The following is a 21,123-nucleotide window of genomic DNA, read 5'->3' on the forward strand; positions in this document are numbered from 1 at the left end:
TTCCTTGCTGAGATCAGGAGCAAGACAAGAATGCTCCTTGTCACCACTGTTATTCAATATTGTGCTAGAACATCTAGCTAATTTGGAAGGGTAAGAGGGCATGAATAGACCAAAAAAAAATTTTTTTAAAAAGAAGAACAAGAGGATGATATGAACATGGCCAATGAACTAGGCAGATAAAACTTAACTCTCACTGTAACAACTGAGAGGGAGTCAAGGCTGCCTTGCTGACCTGCATTGGGGTACAGCAGACCAGGACAGTGCTTCACAAAGTAATCTCTCTGACCACAATGAAATGAAGCTGGAAATCAGTAGGGACCAGAGAACCAGATTAGGCACAAAGATATGGAAATTAAACAACGCACTCTTAGACATACAGTGGATTAGGCAGGGAATCTCAAAAGAAATCAGTAACTACCTTGGAATGAATGAAAATGACAACACTACATATTAAAACCTATGGGATGCAGCAATAGCTGTGTTGAGAGGGAAATTCAGAGCCATAAATGCATATTTCAAAAAAGAAGAAAGGGCTAAAATTAAAGACATACCTGAACACCAGAAGGAATTAGGAAAAGAACAACAAACTAACTCCAAAGGAAATATAAAGAAGGAAATAACAAAGATTAGAACAGCTCTAAATAAAATCAAAATTTAAAAAGCAGTAGAAAAAAACAAAACAAAACAAAATCTGGTTCTTCAAGAAGACCAAGCCCTTAAATAGACCAGGGAAAATAAAAGGGAAGATGCAAATATGCAAAACAAGAAATAAGGAAGGGGATATCAACACTGATCCCACAGACAGTGAGTACCATAAGAGGAAAATTTGAAAAATTGTATGCCAAAAAGATGGATAATTTGAGGAAATGGACAAATTCTTAGAAACACACAAGCAGCCTACATTGATAAATAAAGAAATTGATGAACTCAATGGACAAATCACAAGCAATGAGATAGCATCAATCATCAAACACTTACCAATTAAGAAGAGCCCAGAAATAGATGGCTTCATAGGTAGATTCTACCAAACATGCTGGAAAGAACACTAATCCTGCTTTGAAAAAATAGAAGCAAAGGGAATATTGCCTAACTTATTCAGTGATGCTAACATCACCCAAATACCAAAGCCAAACAAAGATGCCACAAGAAAGGAAAACTACACACCAATCTCTGTAATGAACCTACATGCTAAATTCCTTAACAAAATACATGTTAATCATATTCAACAACACATCAAATGAATTAGACCCCATAACCACGTGAGCTTCATCCATGGAATGCAAGGACGGCTCAACGTAAGAAAATCAACCAATGTTTTACACCATGTAAACAGATCAAAAGGAAAAAAATCACATCAACATCTCTACAGATGCAGAAAAAGTATTTGACAAGATACAGCACCCCTTCCTCATAAAAAGTCTATAAAGGATAGAAATAGAAAGAAACTATCTCAACATGATAAAGGGTGTATACAAAAAACCCACAACTATCCTAATATAAAGTGCTGAAATTCTAAAAGTTTTTCCTCTAAGATCAGGAACAAGACTAGGACCCCCACTATCACTGTTCCTATTTAAACACTGTTTTACAAGTACCTGTTCAAGCACTTGTGGAAGAAAACCTATAAAAGCATCCAAATTAGAAAAGAAGAAGTAAAAATTTCACTATTTGCAGATGACATGATCCTATATAGAGAAGGCCCTGAGAAATTGACAACAAAGCCTCTAGAGCTTATAAATGAGTTCAGTAATGCCACAGGTTAGAAGATTAATGTGCAAAACTCAGTAACATTTCTGCACACCAAAATGAGCAATCTGAGGAGAAAATCAAGAAAAAGTACCATTTAAAATATCAAGTAAAAGAATCAAACACTCAGGAATAAATTTAACTAAAGATGTAAATGACTTTTATTCAGAAAACTACACAACACCATAAAGGAAATCAAAGTATGCTTAAATTAATGGAAGAATATTCCCTGTTCATGGATAGGAAGAGTAATCATTAAGATGTCTATCCTACCCACACTGATCTACAGAATTACCACAATCCCAATAAACATCACCACAGCATTTTTTTGCTGAACTGGAAAAACTATAAAAATTTATTTCAAAGTGCAAGAGGCCCTGAATAACCAGCAACGTATGGAAAAGAGAACTGAAATCCAAATTCTCACCCTACCTGGCTTTAAAATATACTACGAATCTACAGTGGCCAAAACTGCATGGTATTGGCACAAAGACGCACTGATCAATGTAACCAAATTGAGAGTTCTAATATAGATCCTTTCATATACACTCATCTGATCTTCAACAAGGTCACCAAGCCCACTCAACTGGGAGAGAATAGCCTCTTCCACAAATGGTACTTGGAGAACTGGGTTTCCATATTCAAAAGAATGAGATTGGAACACCATCTCACATATTATACAAAAATCAAGACAAGATCGATCAAAGATCCAAATATAAGAGCCACCACCATAATGACCTTGGAAGATAATGTAGGGAAGCCTCTAAAGGATCTTGTATTAGGAAATGGTTTTATGACCTTCACACCCAAAGTACAAGCAAGGAAGAAAAAATAGATAAATGGGCCCTCTTCAAAATTAAAATTTTGTACTTCAAAGGAGTTTGTCAAGAAAGTGAAAAGGCAACCTACCTTTGGGAGAATAAAATTCAGAAACCACCTATCTGATAGGACCATAATATCCAGCATAGATCAAGAAATCCTACACTTTGAAAATGAAAAGGCAAAAAACCTACTCCAAAAATGGGCAAGTGCTTTGGATAGATACTTCTCCAAAAAACAAATACAAATGACTGGAAAGCACATGAAAAGATGCTCAACATCACTAGTTATTAGGGAAATGAATATCAAAACTACAACAAGATGTCATCTTACACCCATGAGACTTGCAACCATATAAAAAAACAGAAGACTACAAGTATTGGGGAGGATGTGGGGGAATGGGAACCCTCATCCACTACTGGTGGGAATGTAGAATGGTGCAGTCATTTGGATGATAGTTCAACAGTTTCTCAAAAAACTAACTAGAGGTCTGCCACATGATACAGCAAATCCACTGCTGAATACATACCCAGAAGAATTGAAAGCAAGAACACATCGGATACATAAACACCAATGTTCATTGTGGCATTATTTACTATTGCCAAAAGTTGAAATCAACCCAAATGCCCATCAAGAGATAAATGGATAATAACAATGTGGAACATACATACATTGGAATATTGCTCAGCTGGAAGAAAGAATATAGCACTAACACAATGGATAATACAAAATGGGTGAATCTTGAGGATCTTATGTTGAGTGAAGCAAGTCAGGGTTTGAAGGACAAATATTTCATGACTTTACTGATATAAGTGAAGCAATTTGAGCTGACTCACAGAGCAAGCATCTGGAAGATAGGTGTACAGGAAATAGAAATGGATAAGAAGATTGTCAGCCAAAACCTATATGGGTGAAATCTCTGATGAGGTAGAAATGTGTAGCTGTGCAGTGAAATGACATGGCAGGGATGTAGTGATACTGTTGGGTTTGGTGCAGATCTGACAGGGGGTAGGATGGGGAGGGAGAGGTAGACAGTCCTTGGAACTGGGGGATGGCTGAAGAAGGTAGCAGGTAAACACTGGGGACTGGCAGGGATATGATTAAAAGTACAATGTTGGGAAAGCTCTTTTGTCAATTTTACAAGGAAGAGTTGCTAATTTAGTGTGTTGGATGGAAGGGCATTTGGGGCAAGGCATACCTGGGGCAGGCTTTCTGGGAGTGTTCAGGAGATCATTTTGCCATAGTGTGTTCTATCAATGGGTAAAGATCCACAGGATGTTGTTGGATTCCCATTGCGGGGAGGTCTGCTATGTTTTCAAACAGATGGGTGGGAGTCCCTTGAGAGTATGGGTGGTGCCTTATAGGGAAGGACAGACCAGTGTGTCAAGCCCTCAGTGTTATTGCAAGTAACTGAATCTTGTCCTTCAAGAAGTAAAGCCTGGTGTTCACCATGGGCCCCAAGGGGAGGGGGAGGGAAGAAGAGAAGAAACAGGCGGCATTTGGGGAGCAATGGAAGTGTTCTACATGATATTGCAATGAGGGATACAGGCCATGTTTAATTTCATCAAATATTTATAAAATGTATGGTCCAAAATGTAAACCATAATGTAAACCATGGACCACCCTTAGTAGCTACATTTCAATATTCATACATCAGGTGTAAAAAATGTACCATCCACATATAAAAAAGTTATTAATATGGGAAGGGGAAAGGGGGAAAGATGATGGTTATATGGGAGTCCCCTGTTGTAGTAGTTTGATATAATTGATGGATTCCAAAAAGAAATAATGGATTATGCTTGGAATCTGATCTGTACATGGGCATGATTGAATTATGTTTAGGGCATTGAGTCCCCACCACTTGGTGGGTGGGGGCTCACAGATAAAAGGCATGGTGAAGAACAGAGTTTGGGATTTCTGATGTTAGAGTTTGATGCTGAAGACCTGGAAAGTCAGCACCCAGAGGAAAGGAAAGCCAGCACCAGGAGGGAACCCTGAACCCAGAAAAAAGCAAGCCCCAGGAACATAGGAAACCCTGAAGCCAAAAACACTCGCAGAAATTGTGAGACATCTTCCTCCAATAAGCTTTAGTGAGGGAAGTAATTTCTGCTTTATGGTCTGGTATCTGTAAGCGCCTACCCCAAATAAATACCCGCTATAATTCCCAGCAGATTTCCGGTATTTTGCATTAGCACTCCTTTCGCTAATACACCTGTATTCTGTATGTGACTTTACTGTGACCTAAAATTTCTTTGAAGACAAAATAAAAAAAGAAAGACACTGGAGGAATGGAAGAAAATAAGATCACTGTACATGCAGGACCATATATATTACAGTGATGAAAGGAAAAACATACAAAAGTTTTTAAAAAATAGTTTTCATTGTATTTTTAATATCCCAATTTTAAAATTTTAATTTCTCTAAATTATTATGTATTTTATTTCTTACATTTAAACCTATCGTTATTTCATTTTCCTGTTAATTATACTTGGTGATATCCTTGGCTTCATTTTTAAGGAAGTTTTGGGTCACAGAAGGGTTTCAACTATGGTAGGGGAGGAGCATTGGTGTGGGGTGTCAGTGTGGGGGATATATGGGAGGAAGCTCACCCGGGCATACACATATAAGGCATAAAATGTATTTTAGTATTTGTGGGGCATTTTTACAGTGAGTGGAGATTCACACAATAACTAAAGAATATCAAATTCCCATTGTGGGGAGCTCTGCCACTTTCTCTAATGGAACAGCAAGAATCCCCCAAGTACAGAGGCAATGACTAGTGGAGGAGGATGGTCTATTGATGGGCCCTTGATATTGATGACTATGTTTGTGAGCCTTCACTCTTGAAATTGAAACTTAGCCTACTATTGTAGGGTGCCTAAGAGTTAGCTAGTGGGAACCACCCTGTGCTCAAAGGTGGCCTCTCTCTAAGCCAAACTCAGCATATAAATGCAATAACTTCCCTCCAGCATGCTTTATGACTCCCAGGGATGAGTAAACTCATGGAAATAAACTCTGGAGTATGGATTACTAAGAAATGGAATGAGGGTTGAGAATGGGAGCTGATGACTGATGTATGTAGCGATATAATTAGGTTAATTGTAATAGAGTGGAAATGAACAGGGTTGAGAGTAACACATGTAACACATTATAGTAATGCTCAGAGTGAACATTATTGCTTGAATGCTCAAATCAGAAAATAAGCACCTCAAATCAGTAAGTTAAACTTCATCTTAAGATAGTAGAGAAAAGGAAATTAAGTTCAAAGCAAAGAGAAGAAAGGAAATAATAAACATCAGAAAGGAAACCAATGAAATACCAGAAAACCAATAAAAAGCAATATTATGTTGAAAAGATCAATAAAATAGACAAATCTTGAGATCAAATGAAGTAAAAGAGGACTAAATTACCAAAACCAGGAGAAAGGATGGGAACATCACTACTAAGACTATGGAAGCAAAACGATTAGAAGCAAAAATTGTCCTAGTGGGTCACTAGGGGTAAGAGCGAGCACTGCCATTCCCATTTTCACCCCTTGACTCCTGGACCCATGGATTCTGGTTGTGGGAGAAATAGCACCATAAAGTGGATGCTGATTTAAAGCATACACAGCCTCCTGGAGAACATTGCCCCAGCCGCGCAAGGCATTGCCAGCTAGTTGGCACTGTTAATGAGTCTTTGACAGGCCATTCCATCATTCTATTAATCCAGCTGCTTTGGCTGCTGGGGAACATGGTAAGACCAGGGAATTCCATAGGCATGTGCCCATTCCCACACATCATTTGCTGGGAAATTAGTTCCTTGAGCAGAAGCAATGCTGTGTGGAATGCCATGGTGGTAGATAAGACATTCAGTAAGTCCACAGATGCTAGTTTGGGAAGAGCCATTGCATGTAGGAAATGCAAACTCATATACAGAGTATGTGTCTATTCAAGTTAAAACAAACTGCTGCCCCTTGCATGGTGGAAGTAGTCCAACAGAGTCAACCTGCCACCAGGTGTCAGGCTGGTCACCTCAAGGAATGTTGCCATATTGGGGGCTGAATGTGGGTCTCTGTTGCTGGCAGATTGGACACTCAGCAGTGGATGTAGCCAAGTCAGCCTTGGTAAGAGGAAGTGCGTGTTGCTGAGCCCATGCATAACCTCCATCCCTACCTCCACGGCCACTTTTTTCATGAGCCTACTGGGCAATGGCAGGAGTGGCTGGGGAAAGAAGCTGGGCATTAGCCACAGACTGGGTCATCTTTTCCACTTGATTATTAAAATCTTCCTCTGCTGAAGTTACTCTCTGGTGGGCATTCACATGGGACAAAAAATTTTCAGGTATTTTTCCCACTAATAAAGGTCAATTCACATAACTCTTCCCCAGACCTCCTTCTCACCAATTTTCCAATCATGCTTCTTCAAAGTCCCTGACCATCCAGCCAAACCATTGGCAACAGATCATGAATCAGTATACAAATGCACCTCTGGCCATTTCTCCTTCCAAGCACAATGAACAACCAGGTGCACTGCTCCAAGATCTGCCCACTGGGAGGATTTGCTGCACCACTGTCCTTCAGTGATGTCCCAGAAAGGGGCTGCAATGCTGCAGCTGTCCACTTTTGGGTGGTACCTGCATATTGTGCAGAACCATCTGTAAGCCAGGCCTGAGTTTTCTCTTCCTCAGTCAAATGATTGTAAGGGACTCCCCAAGAGGCCAAAGCTGTGGGCTGGGAAGGAGAAAGTGACATGGCAGCGGTGGTGATCATGGGCATTTGGGCTACTTCCCCATGTAACTTTCTCATGCATTCACGACTCACTCAAGCTCTTCTCATATATACCACTTCCACTTTATTATGGAGTGCTACTATGCCCTCCCGACTTAATGGTTTGGTGGGTCATGATAGGCAACTCAGGTCTCATGGTAACTTGATGGCCCATAGTTAAGCATTTGGTCTCTACTAAGGCCCAGCAGCAGGCCAAAAGCTGTTTCTCAAAAGGGGAGTCATTATCTGCAGAGGATGGCAGGGTTTCACTCCAAAATCCTAAGGTCAGTGTTGTGATTCACCTATAGGGGTCTGTCAAAGACACCGGACAAAATGATGATGAAGGACAACTGTCATCTGAAACAATTTATAACTACAAGCAAAACAGCCCTTTCCATCTGCCCCATAAGATCTAAACTGCCTCTGAATCTGAGACAGAGTGGGCATCAAAACACCAAAAAATGTACGGTGTAGGAAAGAACCAATTAAGGTGGTCAGTAACCATGGACAAAGTAAACATTAATATTGTAACAATGGAAGAACATGTAACATTGATTCAAAGATAGGGATTAGCAGACATTCTGAGGGGAGGGGCTGGGAATACTAGGTAGAAAACAGGGCATTTTTAAGGCATTGGAATTAAGTATAAACTGCAGTGTAAACTATTGATCTTGGTTAGTAGTAATGCTTTAATGTTTTATTCATCAATTGTAATAAATGTACCACACAGTTGTAAGATGCTACTCAGAGGGAAACTTGTGGGAGGGGGAGGGGTGGGTTATAAGCAAATCCCTCATACTTCTGATGAAATTTTAAAAAATATTATCCTTACAGAACACTTATCAAAAACAAAATGTTTATGAAAACATAAACAGATGAAAATAACCTGTGGTAACAGTTTCAACTTATTATCAATAGACCTTCCACAACCTAAAAGAAATACATCCAACACAAATTAGAGCAAACATCACAAGTACCAGCCACATGCTAGCACCATATCCCTAACATTAGGAAAAAGACAAAGAGGAGCAGTCATTACCATTTCTATTCACCAGTGCAATACAGGTCTTTACAATGGCGATTAAAAAGTTAAAAAAGAAATGTGTTTTAAAGCTTGGAAATCATGTGCACAATCATCATATAGCCAAAGAAACCGTCTGGAATCTACCAGTGAATTATGAGAATCAATTACGGGGTAAGTCTGTCTGTTAAAACATCAATCAACCAAAATACTTTGCATGCATAAAGAGTATGAGGATATTTCAGTGTATGGAATATTTCTGTGATTTAGCCTTTGGGTTTTGGCATATTTTGACCAAAACATACTCAAATTCATTCAATGTTCTTCATTTCATGAATCAAAATTCAAAACACAATAATAAATATTTTTCTGTTTTCCAAAATCTTCTACTATGTAGTACCCTAAATTTCCAGAGTCTCCCCTTATGAAAGATCAGGCAGAACAATTCTAATGCCCAAAAACTGTCCTTTGTTCCCCCACCCCCAGCACCTATGGTACCCACTGTTTCACTTTTTGAAGAGTATGACTCATAATTACTTGCAATAATATTGAGTACTTGACATAATTGTCTCTTTTCTGTTATTAGACACTGCCTATGTTCTCAAGAGTCTCTTGCCCCTCTATTTGAGAAGATAACATGACTCCCCCGATTGGGATTTAATATTTTCTTGCTTATTGTTTGGGTCTCCACCCACTGAGATAACAGATAATGACAAGATGAGCACTTACATATTCCAGAGAAACCTGCCCCAGGTACAACCTCTCTTGTATGCCACTCCCATCCAATACCTACACCAGTAATCTTCCCCTGCCATATTTGCTAAAAGAATATCCCCAGCATTGTGTTTTAAGCACAGATCTGCAAATCCCCAGAGTTCATCTGTTCCTTCCCTCAACCCCCCTCCCAACCCATGGATAGTCCAAACCCCCACTCTACCCGACTCACAGACCAGCACTGCTGATCTCTATATCATCACCGCACCACTGTCATCCTCATCCCCTGTACAACTACACCCTTCCACCTTATCCTAGTTACTGCCCTATGGGCATAGGCTCACAACCCCTATTCCCTCTGTGTCCCCTGGAGACACAGCTCCATGAGGCTGCTCAAACTGCCTAATTCAAATCAGTGAGGTCATGCAATATTTGCCCTTCAGTGCCTGGCCCACTTCACTTAACATGAGGTCTTCAAGATTCATCCAGGTTATCCTGTGTGTTAATGCTGCATTGCTTCTTATACCTCAGTAATGTTCCATGGTATGTATACACCACTGTTGCTTATCCATCCTTCTATTCATGTGCACTTGGGTTGCTTCCATCTTTTGACAATAGCGAATAACGCTGCTATGAACATTGGTGTTCATAGATCCGTTTGTGTCCCTGCTTTCAATTCTTCCTGTTATATACCCAGAAGTGGGATTGCTGGAGCACATGGCAGTTCTGTAGTTAGCTTGCTAAGGAAATGCTAAACTGTCCTCCACAAGGGCTCCACCATTCTCCACTCACACCATCAGCTAATGATGGATCCCTTTCCTCTACATGCACTCTAACTTATATTATAGCAGTTTTCAGAAAAATGTATTTCACTTCTATTTATATAGTGGGGAATCATACATGGATAATATTTATTTTTAAAATGAGCCAATTGTATTAATACGTATTAACAAATCATTCAATTAATCCAAAACATACAATCAGTGGTATTTGGTATAATCACAAAGTTGTACATTCATCACTTCGATCATTATTAGAGCATTTCCATTATTTCAGTAGTAATAATATTAAACAAAAAAGACACCCTGTGCCAGCAACTACATAGCAACCATCTACCTACAATCTGCAGACACACAAACCACAGTCCCACAACAACCAGACACATGCAAGACATTCCCTTGCCTAATGGATATACATGGTAACAATCTCACAAATGCACGGAAGCCTGAAGAACTTCTGACACTAATTATATATTTGCCAGAACTTCCAACATACACTCAGAGTCCCTTGTACAAAAAATATGAGTTTATATGGTTATGAGTCTCCAAAACAGAGTCAGGAGACCATCAGAGGGGTCACTCTTATGCATGCCTCAGCAGGGTCCCAGAGACAGCCAAAGTAGACATAACCCCAGGTATTGGTTCTTCTGAGGGCTCCAGAGACCTCGAGGTTCTATGGTCATGGCAATGAAGTTCAGTGCCATGTCTGTTGGCCCTACTTTGGAGTTTGTGTTCCTGAGTGGGATGGAGTTGAACCTGAGTTTGGAAGCCAATCCTGTTACTTTTACTGGACCTGTGGTTGGCACTGGGGTTTGGAGTATGCTCAGGGGACCTGAATCCCTGGACTGTCCATGTGATAGCCAGGCCCTTAGCCTCAACAGACCTGCAGCTCCTACCCTCTATTTTAATGAACTAACACCAGCCAGCAAACAGGGAGGTGAAGAAGGTCAACCACCACACCAGGGAGCCAAGAGGGCCTACAACTGCAAGCAGGAGAATTGCATCCATCATCCATGTGGAATCTAAGCCCCATCTCAATATAGAGATGGAGTGGACATAACCATCCCAGGGTCCACAGGATGGAGGAATAGAGTATGCATGAGAGTGGACTTACTGATATTCTATTCTGGAATTGTTGTGATTAGTAATGGAGGAAAATGTAGCTTTAATGTGGAGGAAGTGGCCATCGTAGCTGCTGAGGGTAGAGAGAGGGAAGAAGAGATATTACGTGGGGGCAGTTTCACAACTTGGAGTTGTGCTGGGTGGTACTGCAGGGACAGTGGCTGGACATTGTAGGTCCTGCCCTGGCCCACTGGGTGGACTGGGTTACAGTGTAAACTACTATGCAAACCACTGTCCATGTGGTGCAGCAGTGCTCCAAAATGTATTCACCAAGTGCAGTGAATGTGCTATGATGATGAAAGAGGTTGTTGATGTGGGAGGAGAGGGGTGAGGGGGTGTGGACTATATGGGGACCCCATATTTTTTGAATGTAACTTTAAAAATATATTTATATAAACCCCACAATTCCCAGTAAAAAATAATCTTTAGTACAAAAACACAATCTCTAAACATCTATGGACAAACAAGCACTTAGTAGTAAACATATCCTCATATCCCATAAAAAATACACCAAAACTCACAACACCCCAAAATCAATCCTATAGACTCTGACAACAACCAAATGCATTCACGATAAACTCAGATATTACCAAGTACTTAAGGAACAGTCAGTCCCCCAAATCCTGTGAACACACATCTAGGTACGATGCCGCAGAACCTGAAGACGAAGAGCAACTTTTCCACATTCTCCTAAATCTCACACATGACAGCCCCTCTTTCACCCAAATGGACACAATCACCTCACACCCCAAATACAAACTCACACAAGCCTCCATCTTGACAAACTATGAACAGAATGTGCCCACACGCCCCGATAATTCACCTTCACAAACCCAGCCCCCCACAAAATCCAGTCACTCCTCTCCAAATTTGGTCCACACCAAAAAAAAAAAAAAAAAAAAAAAAAGCCCTGAACTCCCACCCAGGCAGTGTGAGCATGTATTTAATGCATATGCTCTGAATAGACACAGACCCAATTCGCACCTCACAAAGAGACACTTATACGATATCTCACTTTACCCTCAAAATAAACAGAGCCACCCCAAAACACATATATGCAAAAGTTTCCAAAGTGGACCACTGTGCTGCTAGGCAGAATATTTGCTGTTCCTTTCTACAGTGTCTTTGATGAGAAAATACTACAATCTCCTCCCTGTTCAACCCAGAGGTGGCCATTTGACTTGCTTTGTTCCATGAATACCCACAAATTACTAATGGCCAATCCTCCAATGAATGCATTAGAAGGGTAAACATAGACTTGTGAATTAACACACACTCCAGAGTTCACCTGAGCTCTCTGCATTCTCCGAACCTGTAGAATCTACCTACAAACTCCCTGAGTTTTCACATACGTTGTCCACAGCCCTAGGACACCCAGCCCACAAGTCTTCATGTATATACAGAAGCCTCCAACACCACCCCACACATGTATTTACCATCTAAACTTCACTCTGACACACCCGTGGTCCCAACCTTTTGAATTCACATGTACCAGTGCAGCTTATATACACAGAAACTCCCATCTCTATAAACACACCAACATTCACACAACCTGTAGAACACACATACACACTCAGAATGCATGGAGGGGTGGGCTGCTGTGAGAACCTCTTATATTTTTAAATGTAATATTATTCATAATATATGTATCTTCAAGAAAATACAATAAAAAATAATGCATATCAAGCAATGGCTACGAGCCTAAAAAGGGATGAGTTTTGTGGAGAGTTTCAAGGGCCACATATCTCTCTGCATCTGCACGGAAGGCCTCCAGTCTCTAGTAGATGGGAAAGCAGGTGGGAGACAGCCTAGATGGCAGCAACTGCAGAGATTGTCAGGACAGGGAGTCACTTTCTCCAGGCCTCACCCTTTCCCAGGAGGCTCATAATTCATTGCCTGATGGAAGCATGTGAGAAACATCTGGATAACTCAGTTCAACTGAGGAAATGGCAGACTTCTAGAGCCACAGTCCACCTGGCCAGCTGAGACAGTTTTGGGGTCTATGTCAGAATTTGACTACTCCCTCTGCCCATCCCCATTTACCTATCTTTTTATAGAGATTCTTTACTAACCATCTTGTTCAATAACCTCTGAATCCCAGATTGCATTTTAGAGATTCAAACAGATATATCCCATTTCTTCACTCAACAACTGTTTATGGAGCATCAATGTCATGGTAAAGATGCCTCATGCAGGTCTTGCATAATAGTGCAGGAAACCAGATATAAACAAATATCTCTAGCCTGGACTCACATGCAAACTGATTTTCTGAAATGTACACTCAGCAATGAGATTTAGTGCTATAATCCTAGTGGACTCTGCAGATAGAAACTGGGGAATGAAAATAAGGTTGAGTGTTAACAAAAAACCTATGCTTGAAAATGGAAGAGAAGAATTGAATGCTCAAGGAGAGAGTCAATTTCTTCACATAAAAATAGTTACCCTACACTGGAATCCTCTTCCTGGGATATCTGCATCTGGGCACTGAGGTTCAAGATATTTTCCAGGTATACCACTTATCCATTGCCACAATAGTGCAGATAAACAAACTACTGCAAAGCTCAAGTGATTACAGCCATAGGTGTAGATTTCCCTCAGGTGTCTGAGGGTGGGGGTTTGCAGCTTCGCTCTTCTGGAAGTTCTCCTCTGATCTAGGCTCCTTCACATGTCAGGGTTGACTAAAGAAAAGCAGTCTGGCCCACATCTCACCCTCAGGAGGAGAGCATGAGCACATGCACCTGTCACTGGCTGATGTGCAAGGGGAAGTCCCAGAACCAGGTCCCAGAGGCAGAGTGGGAGGCACTGCATGTGACAAGGGGAAGGGCAAGGAGGCCTGGAGGGAAGCACTCTGTCATTTTGCCTTCTGCCACAGGTAGCTGTCAGTTCTAACTCACCAAGTTCAGAAGAGACTGTTACTGCATGTTCCTTCACTCTTACCCTGGGAGGCAGCTAAAAACACATTCTCAGGTCATTGAATCCTTATTCAGCAAACAATTCCTTCTGGCATCCTTTGTGCAAACACTGTGAAGGCTGCTGTGCAGAATTCAGAGCTGAATGGGTCAGGTCCCAGTGCTAGAGGATCGAAATCACATAGAGGGTTTTGTAATTAATTTTGTTTGGAATCAGAGTGGAGGGCATTAGGGGACTGGGCAATTGTGTTCTACATAGTAAAAGTAAGAAGGAACATTTTTATGAGAACTCACAATATGCCAATCATAGCTCCTAAAAATCTAATGTACTAACTACAATATTTACAGCTCTACAGAGCTAGCAGTGTTATCCTCATTACACAAATAAGTGACATCTGGCTCAGAGGGGGAAGACTATTGAAACAGTCGCAAAGGGCATGGAATCAACATGGGGGAACCAAATTTGAGCCAGGCTTTCTGGAAGCAGAGGCTCTGCTCTAGCCCTGACCCCAGGCTCCCCCTTGATTGTGTTCCCTGAAGCTGGGGAAGGGCCGGATGCAGAGAAGGCACCCACTACAGGAAGGACAGCTCAGGTTCCTCCCTGGGACAGAGCTACCTCCAACAATGCTGGCCCTCCAATGTCAGGACCTCTCCATCAAGGCCTTTTCCAGGTGACCCCTCTCAACAGGGGCAGCAGTTTCCTCACCTGGAGGATACACTGACCTCCCGGTGCTGCTTCCCCTTCTGCCATGGCTAGTTCATGCTAGGGCTGCCTCCAGCCACATCTGTCCCAATGTTTCAGCAGGCTTCTGAACTTTATGGTTTCTAGATGCCCAATGATGAGATACTGGGTTTGCTTTAATACCCATTTCTCATCTGGGGCCATCATATTAAGACATATTTGCTGATGGAAGGATGGGCAAGCAGGGAACTTGGCCTGCAGCCAGAACCTAGACTCTTAAGCTCTGGGCTGATGATACCACAGGGCTTCCTGCTTGAGGAAGCAGCAGCCAGAAGGTGAGTCTGGGAAAAGGGGAGGTGTGGGTGTTAAGGTTAGGGTTGGGGTTGGGGGTCTTCTCATCCCTCACATGCTCTCTCCACCTGCTACTGCAGAGCCAAACCTTGTTGTGACCTCACCCCTGATGCCTGGCCTCTGTCAGGCCTTGTCTGGGCTCCATGCAGCGTGCTCTGCTTTCCACATCTGCAGGTCCTTGGCCTCCTTCCTTGACCTTTGGAACACACCCTCCACCTTCAGTCCCACATTCCTGCAGCAGAAATCAGAAAGACTTCCTTTTAGAAGCAGTTTCCCAGTGGTGGCAAAATAACCTTCAGAGTCTCCTCAGACCTCACCAGTGTGTTACTGCAGGGCCTGTGTGACCCCATGCCCTGGTGTAGAATTTGAAGGGAACAGAGCCTGTCACCAGCCTTTGGAGAGTAGAAGAGTCTGGGGCATCAGGGAGCCTGGCCATAAGGGCCACTCAGTGAAGACCTGAGATGGGAAGAGGAGGGAAGACATGTCCTGCCCCCAGGTTGAGGGCTGTTGCCTCCGGGCCTCAATCTTCACATCCAACATGGGGGCAGCAATGCCAGGCTGGGGTTTGCAGCCCTCAGACCATGCTCCATCCTCCCAGGTCAAGGCACACCCTCAGTCTCTCCCCACATTGTATCTTTGTGGTTTTCATGTGGGGGTGTAGATACCCCCAATCCCACAACTCAAAAATTTAGATGTACTTCCAATACATACAATCATCCCACTGTGGTAGATTGAATTAGGTCCTGCAATTTAGATCTGTGTTTAACCTTAATCCACTTTCCTGTGGCTGTCAACCCAGTGTTAACAGGATTTCCTCTGGTTTTCATTTTCAGGTCATGCGTGGCCCATCTAAAATTGTGGGTGGGTCCTGCTCCACATGGCTGTAGGCCTGAGGAAGAGAAGCAAGGAGTCACAGAAGCTAGGAAGGAAAGGATATCACCAACTGACCAGAGGCTGAGAAACAATCCAAGGAACTGCAAGGATTCCCAGAAGATGCACCAGAATGTTACAGGCTTTCAGAGGAAGCAAGTTTTCCCCACACTTTGACCTGGACTTCCAGTCTCAAATGAGACACCAACATATGCTGTTTAAGCAAAACCATGGTGTGGGATTTGTGAGATCAGCTCAAGCACACTAAGATGTTCACTTCCACGTATAAACACACAACCCCACCATTCAATGAGATATATATACACATACTAAGTGCCCACAAGACATACTAATAACTCTCTACTGAAAGCTTCAATAGCATACTACTGGGAAATGTACATCCAAATCACTGTGACCCAGAGTACACACTCATTACACTTAAAATGTACCACAGGACTCAACTGTACCCACAATTCCCCTATACAATACAAATATGAAAAAATACCACCCTGTATCACCAAATACTCATTCAGCTCTGGCATTTACTTAGTCCCTACACTTGCTAATGATCATCAACATATCTCCAGCATCTTCCAGAATAGGCACATGAAACCCAACAATCCTTCCATCTGAACATATACACCTGCCAGCTTCATACACTATTATACAGTTTCCCTTCAACACCAAAATATCTATGCACAACTCCTGAAAGTCACCCAAACATACATCACCACTCAACGTACCCTGAGTACATTTCAATGATCCCACACATCCAACCAATATACAGAAGATACAGAGTCCTACCAACTAATATACTGACATGTTCCCTAGCATTGCCCATACGCATATGCAGAGGCAATTCCAAACTTAAACACACAAAAATCCCAAAGAGTCATGGGGAAAGCACACACAGCATATGTTTCCATAGCCTCAAACTGCAAATACATAACACCAATTCCTTGATATACATGCACTGCATCTCACAGGATCCAAGAACCCAAAGCCTCAGGCTCACTGAAAAAATAGTCAGGTCCTCCACTTAACCCCAAATATCCACACAGACACCGCTGATTCACAGATTTCAAGGTATCTATCACATTCCACCCAACCTATGAAATGCAAATACGAGTGTCAAACTTTCAATTCATGTGAACACACTTCCAAAAGACATGCACAATAGAGCTCACATACCCTGAATTTCTACAGTCCATAAGAGGCCCAGCAATACATGTATAGAATATCACATTTTCAGATACACAATCAACCTCTTCTCTGCATACCCACAATCAGGTACAAAACATCCTTCTATCCTCAAATACACTAACTCACCTGCTAACAACCCCATGAAACACACTTCCACCCAGAGGAACTCAGTTCCTAGATACAATCATAAAAGTAGTTAAAACCCCAGTTATGAATGTAGTGGTATATAGCCAGGTTTAACACTGTGAACCAACTCTCTCTAAAATAATTCTGTGTGTGTATATATATAAATATAGAGAATACATTTCAATCATTTAATAGCATACAGCACGTGCAGCACAAATTTTACAAGTAGTTAGAAAACACACATTATCTTTTGTAAATTGCATTCAGTCAATTGACTCTCACATACTTTTGTCCATTTTTGCCTAAATCTTATATCTATTATATATAATCTGTGCTTGAAAATCCATCACAATTGACACCAGACCTTGAAAAACTGTTTATTATTCCATGAAGCAAAGACTCTCACATTCATGATAAAATAATGGTTTCCTCAGGAACACTGGTTAATATCTCTACCTTAAAAATAATATAGTGAAATATCCAAGATATGCTGGATTTGCACTTAATGTTTAGTGTTCCCTCTTTCCTCAATAGAAGGTATTTTATATACTGAAATATTTTCCCTCATTTTTTGTATTATCACAATGTAACAGATATAGATTTAGGTCACATTATTAACAATTTGAAGTTAATTTAACTCTATACCATCTAGTTGAACAAATGCAGCCAGTCTGGTCTGCAGTGCTCCTCCCTCCCACGGTACAGATGCTCCCCCCACAGTGGAAGGGACAAGTGAGGGCAGAGCCACAGCCTTAGGGAGCAGCTCCTGATTCACAGGAGCAACCACAGTCCTGAGCCCAGAGACACCACTAGAAAGTCACGAGTTGGCGCACTCTTCACCTTTATTTTTTATACAACTGACATAGAAAAGCAGGTGGAAGTGGTGGGACTAGCGTGATGGGACAATCCCTGCCACCCAGACCCTGGGGTTCACAGTTATGGACTCACCCTCCTCCCTGTGCACATGCATTTCCCTTCTGGAACCAGTTCCCAACTAACATCAGGGGCGGTTGGAGCACCAGAGAACACGTGACAGAGACCTGCCCCACAGCCACGTGCCCAAGCACCAATCTGCCAGGTCCTGCAGGGACCAGGTCCTGGGAGGGGCATGGAGGAGAGGCAGGAGGTGGAGCCTCAAGGCTCTGTGAGGTGTGTTCAGGCCATGCCTCTTCTCCAGGAACCCGAGCAGCCATCCCTAGCTCTGGGAGAAAGCATGTGGGAAGGGACCACCCACGATTTTTAGACTCACAGATGTGGAGGACAATCCCGTGCACTGAGATACGGTCCTCCGTGAAGTGTTGTAGAAGAGGTCTAGCCTAGGGCCATGTCCTCAGATTGGAAGGATTGCTTATGCAAGCCTTGGCTGCATTTGTTTTCTTCTGGCTCATGGCTTTCAAAGAATATGCCCTTTTTCCTATTCAGAGGCAGGGTTCCTTATAGAACAATCCTGGCAAAGTATTTGGGATCTGGAAACTCCTTCAAAGCTATGCTTCCTCTGAACTCCATTGTAGGTTGTAATCTAGGACTTTTCCCATATTAGAATATTTTTTAGTGAGTTTATTTAATATGTACAGTAAATGTGGACTCAGTAAGATTTTGTCTGAAGGTTATTTTTTTGATAGCTTTCATAGGACATTTGGTAATCTGAGTCCAGAAACTAGTTCATGGCTTTCTTGAGTCCTTAAACTTGAGGCAAAATTCTTAGCAGGCTTCTTAGCAATGAAGTGGAATAAAAATCCAGACTTTGTAATACTTCCTGTGACTGTTTTTTGATTCAGTAGAAATGTAAAAATCACGGGTTTCGGTGGAGCACAGATACAAATTCAGTTGTCTTTACTGTAGGTTCAGTGGTTTCTTTTTCTTTATGGGGTAACCATTAAAAACGTAATGGGTTACCCTTCTTATGTAGCATTGCCAGATGAAATAGAGGACACCTAGTTAAACTTAAATCTCATAAAAACAATGTGTATTAGCATATTTGGCATATACAATTTGAGATATGCTTATGCTAGAATATAGTTCATTGTTTACTGAATTTCAAAATTTACTGGGGTTTATTATTTTATTTGCTAAAACTGGGAACATTATTCTTAGGGATATTTTAAAGGTTTTATTAATTGAAGAACTTCTCCTTGTAGCATATGCTAAGGAAAGAAGAGTTGAAAACAAGCTACCAGCTGAAAAACAGTAATTGTAGTAAAACTGACACTAGATAACAAATACATACTTTTGTATAAACTGTTTAAAATCAGAAATAAACATAAAATTTTTATAATGAATTTACATCGTGTTTGCTTTCAGTTGCATGATATTTTCCTGGAAAGATGCAAAAGGAGCAAAAACATTAGTGTCCACTGCTGATGTGGACTGGGATGCCAGGGGAAGTGGGTGGGTGGAAGACTTCTCACTACATTTTCCATTGTGCAAAATTTTTTTTTTTTGGGTACAGTATACTTTATTGATGGTACACGACAAGGTAGGGCCCTCTGAGCCCCTCCCTTTCTCCAGGGGGTCTGGGATGGAAGCTGTGGCGGATGGTGGTACTCAGTGTTGGGGGATCAGGTTGGGGTCAGAACTCCCCAGCAGCTGCCACTTTTCCTTTCAACCATTGCTGGGGCTGGTGGTCCATGGGCTCTTACTCCTTGGAGGCCATGTGGACCATGAGGTCCACCACCCTGTTGCTGTAGCCAAATTCATTGTCGTACCAGGAAATGAGCTTGACAAAGTGGTCGTTGAGAGCAATGCCAGCCCCAGCATCAAAGGTGGAAGAGTGGGTGTCACTGTTAAAGTCGCAGGAGACAACCTGGTCCTCAGTGTAGCCCAGGATGCCCTTCAGGGGACCATCTGATGCCTGCTTCACCACCTTCTTGATGTCATCGTATTTGGCCGCTTTCTCCAGACGGCAGGTCAGATCCACGACAGACATGTTGGGGGTGGGGACGCGGAAGGCCATGCCAGTGAGCTTCCCATTCAGCTCTGGGATGACCTTGCACACTGCCTTGGCAGCGCCGGTAGATGCAGGGATGATGTTCTGGGCAGCCCCACAGCCGTCACGCCACAGCTTCCCGGAGGGGCCGTCCACAGTTTTCTGGGTGGCAGTGATGGCGTGGACAGTGGTCATGAGTCCCTCCATGATGCCGAAGTTGTCATGGATGACCTTGGCTAGGGGAGCCAGGCAGTTGGTGGTGCAGGAAGCATTGCTGATGATCTTCAGGGAATTGTCGTACTTGTCATGGTTCACGCCCATCACAAACATGGGGGCATCGGCCGAAGGGGCAGAGATGATGACTCTCTTGGCGCCACCTTTCAAGTGAGCCCCAGCCTTCTCCGAGGTCATGAAGACACCAGTGGACTCCACAACATATTCAGCACCGGCATCACCCCACTTGATGTTGGCGGGGTCTCCCTCCTGGAAGATAGTGATGGGATGCCCATTGATGACAAGCTTCCCGTTCTCAGCCTTGACAGTGCCCTTGAACTTGCCATGGGTGGAATCATACTGGAACATGTAGACCATGTAGTTGAGGTCGATGAAGGGGTCATTGATGGCAACAACCTGCACTTTGCCAGAGTTCACAGCAGCCCTGGTGACCAGGCGCCCAATACGGCCAAATCCGTTTACTCCAATCTTCACCATCTTGTCTCAGGGATGTGGCTGGTGCTGCGTGAAGAGCTGCGGCTGTCTGTCGAACGGGAAGGGGCAGAGAGCCCCACTGTGCAAAATTTGACTTTCACACCGTGCAATGTTTACCTGTTAAAAGCAATCAAAATCATTGAAATGTAAATTTTAAACATGTAACAACCAATTAATGAGAAAAAAGCATCGATTTTTCCTGTAAGCATACAAGCCTGGAGTTCTTTGATGTGGAGGGGCTTTCCAGCACAAACCAATGTTTATTTATAAATAATTTAAGTATAGAACCTAGGAAGAATTCTTTGTGCTATGAATTAGGAAGAATCAATAAATTGCTCTAACAAAGTCCCTAATAATTGTGCTGTCCCAGTATACTTTGAAGGGACCACCTGCAATTTCC

General features: G+C 42.3%; 1 protein-coding gene and 1 long non-coding RNA gene across 2 annotated transcripts in view; both read right to left on the reverse strand.

Annotated features, from left to right (window-relative positions):
* Positions 1-15,100, reverse strand: part of LOC111762069 (uncharacterized) — a 37,135-nt gene extending 22,035 nt beyond the window's left edge. The window contains exons 1-2 of the long non-coding RNA XR_009182204.1: positions 14,995-15,100; positions 13,886-14,020 (exon numbers count right to left, since the gene is read on the reverse strand). This is a non-coding gene — a long non-coding RNA (uncharacterized lncRNA). The remainder of the gene's footprint in view (positions 1-13,885; positions 14,021-14,994) is intronic.
* A 4,399-nt stretch (positions 15,101-19,499) lies between these two features.
* Positions 19,500-20,760, reverse strand: LOC101433677 (glyceraldehyde-3-phosphate dehydrogenase-like). Its single transcript, XM_058283296.2, has one exon. The coding sequence runs from the start codon at positions 20,724-20,726 to the stop codon at positions 19,725-19,727; it is 1,002 nt and encodes a 333-aa protein (XP_058139279.1). The 5' UTR covers positions 20,727-20,760; the 3' UTR covers positions 19,500-19,724.
* Between the last annotated feature and the right edge of the window lie 363 nt (positions 20,761-21,123).

The sequence above is a fragment of the Dasypus novemcinctus genome, chromosome 21, assembly GCF_030445035.2.
Source record: "Dasypus novemcinctus isolate mDasNov1 chromosome 21, mDasNov1.1.hap2, whole genome shotgun sequence".
Lineage (NCBI taxonomy): Eukaryota > Metazoa > Chordata > Mammalia > Cingulata > Dasypodidae > Dasypus > Dasypus novemcinctus.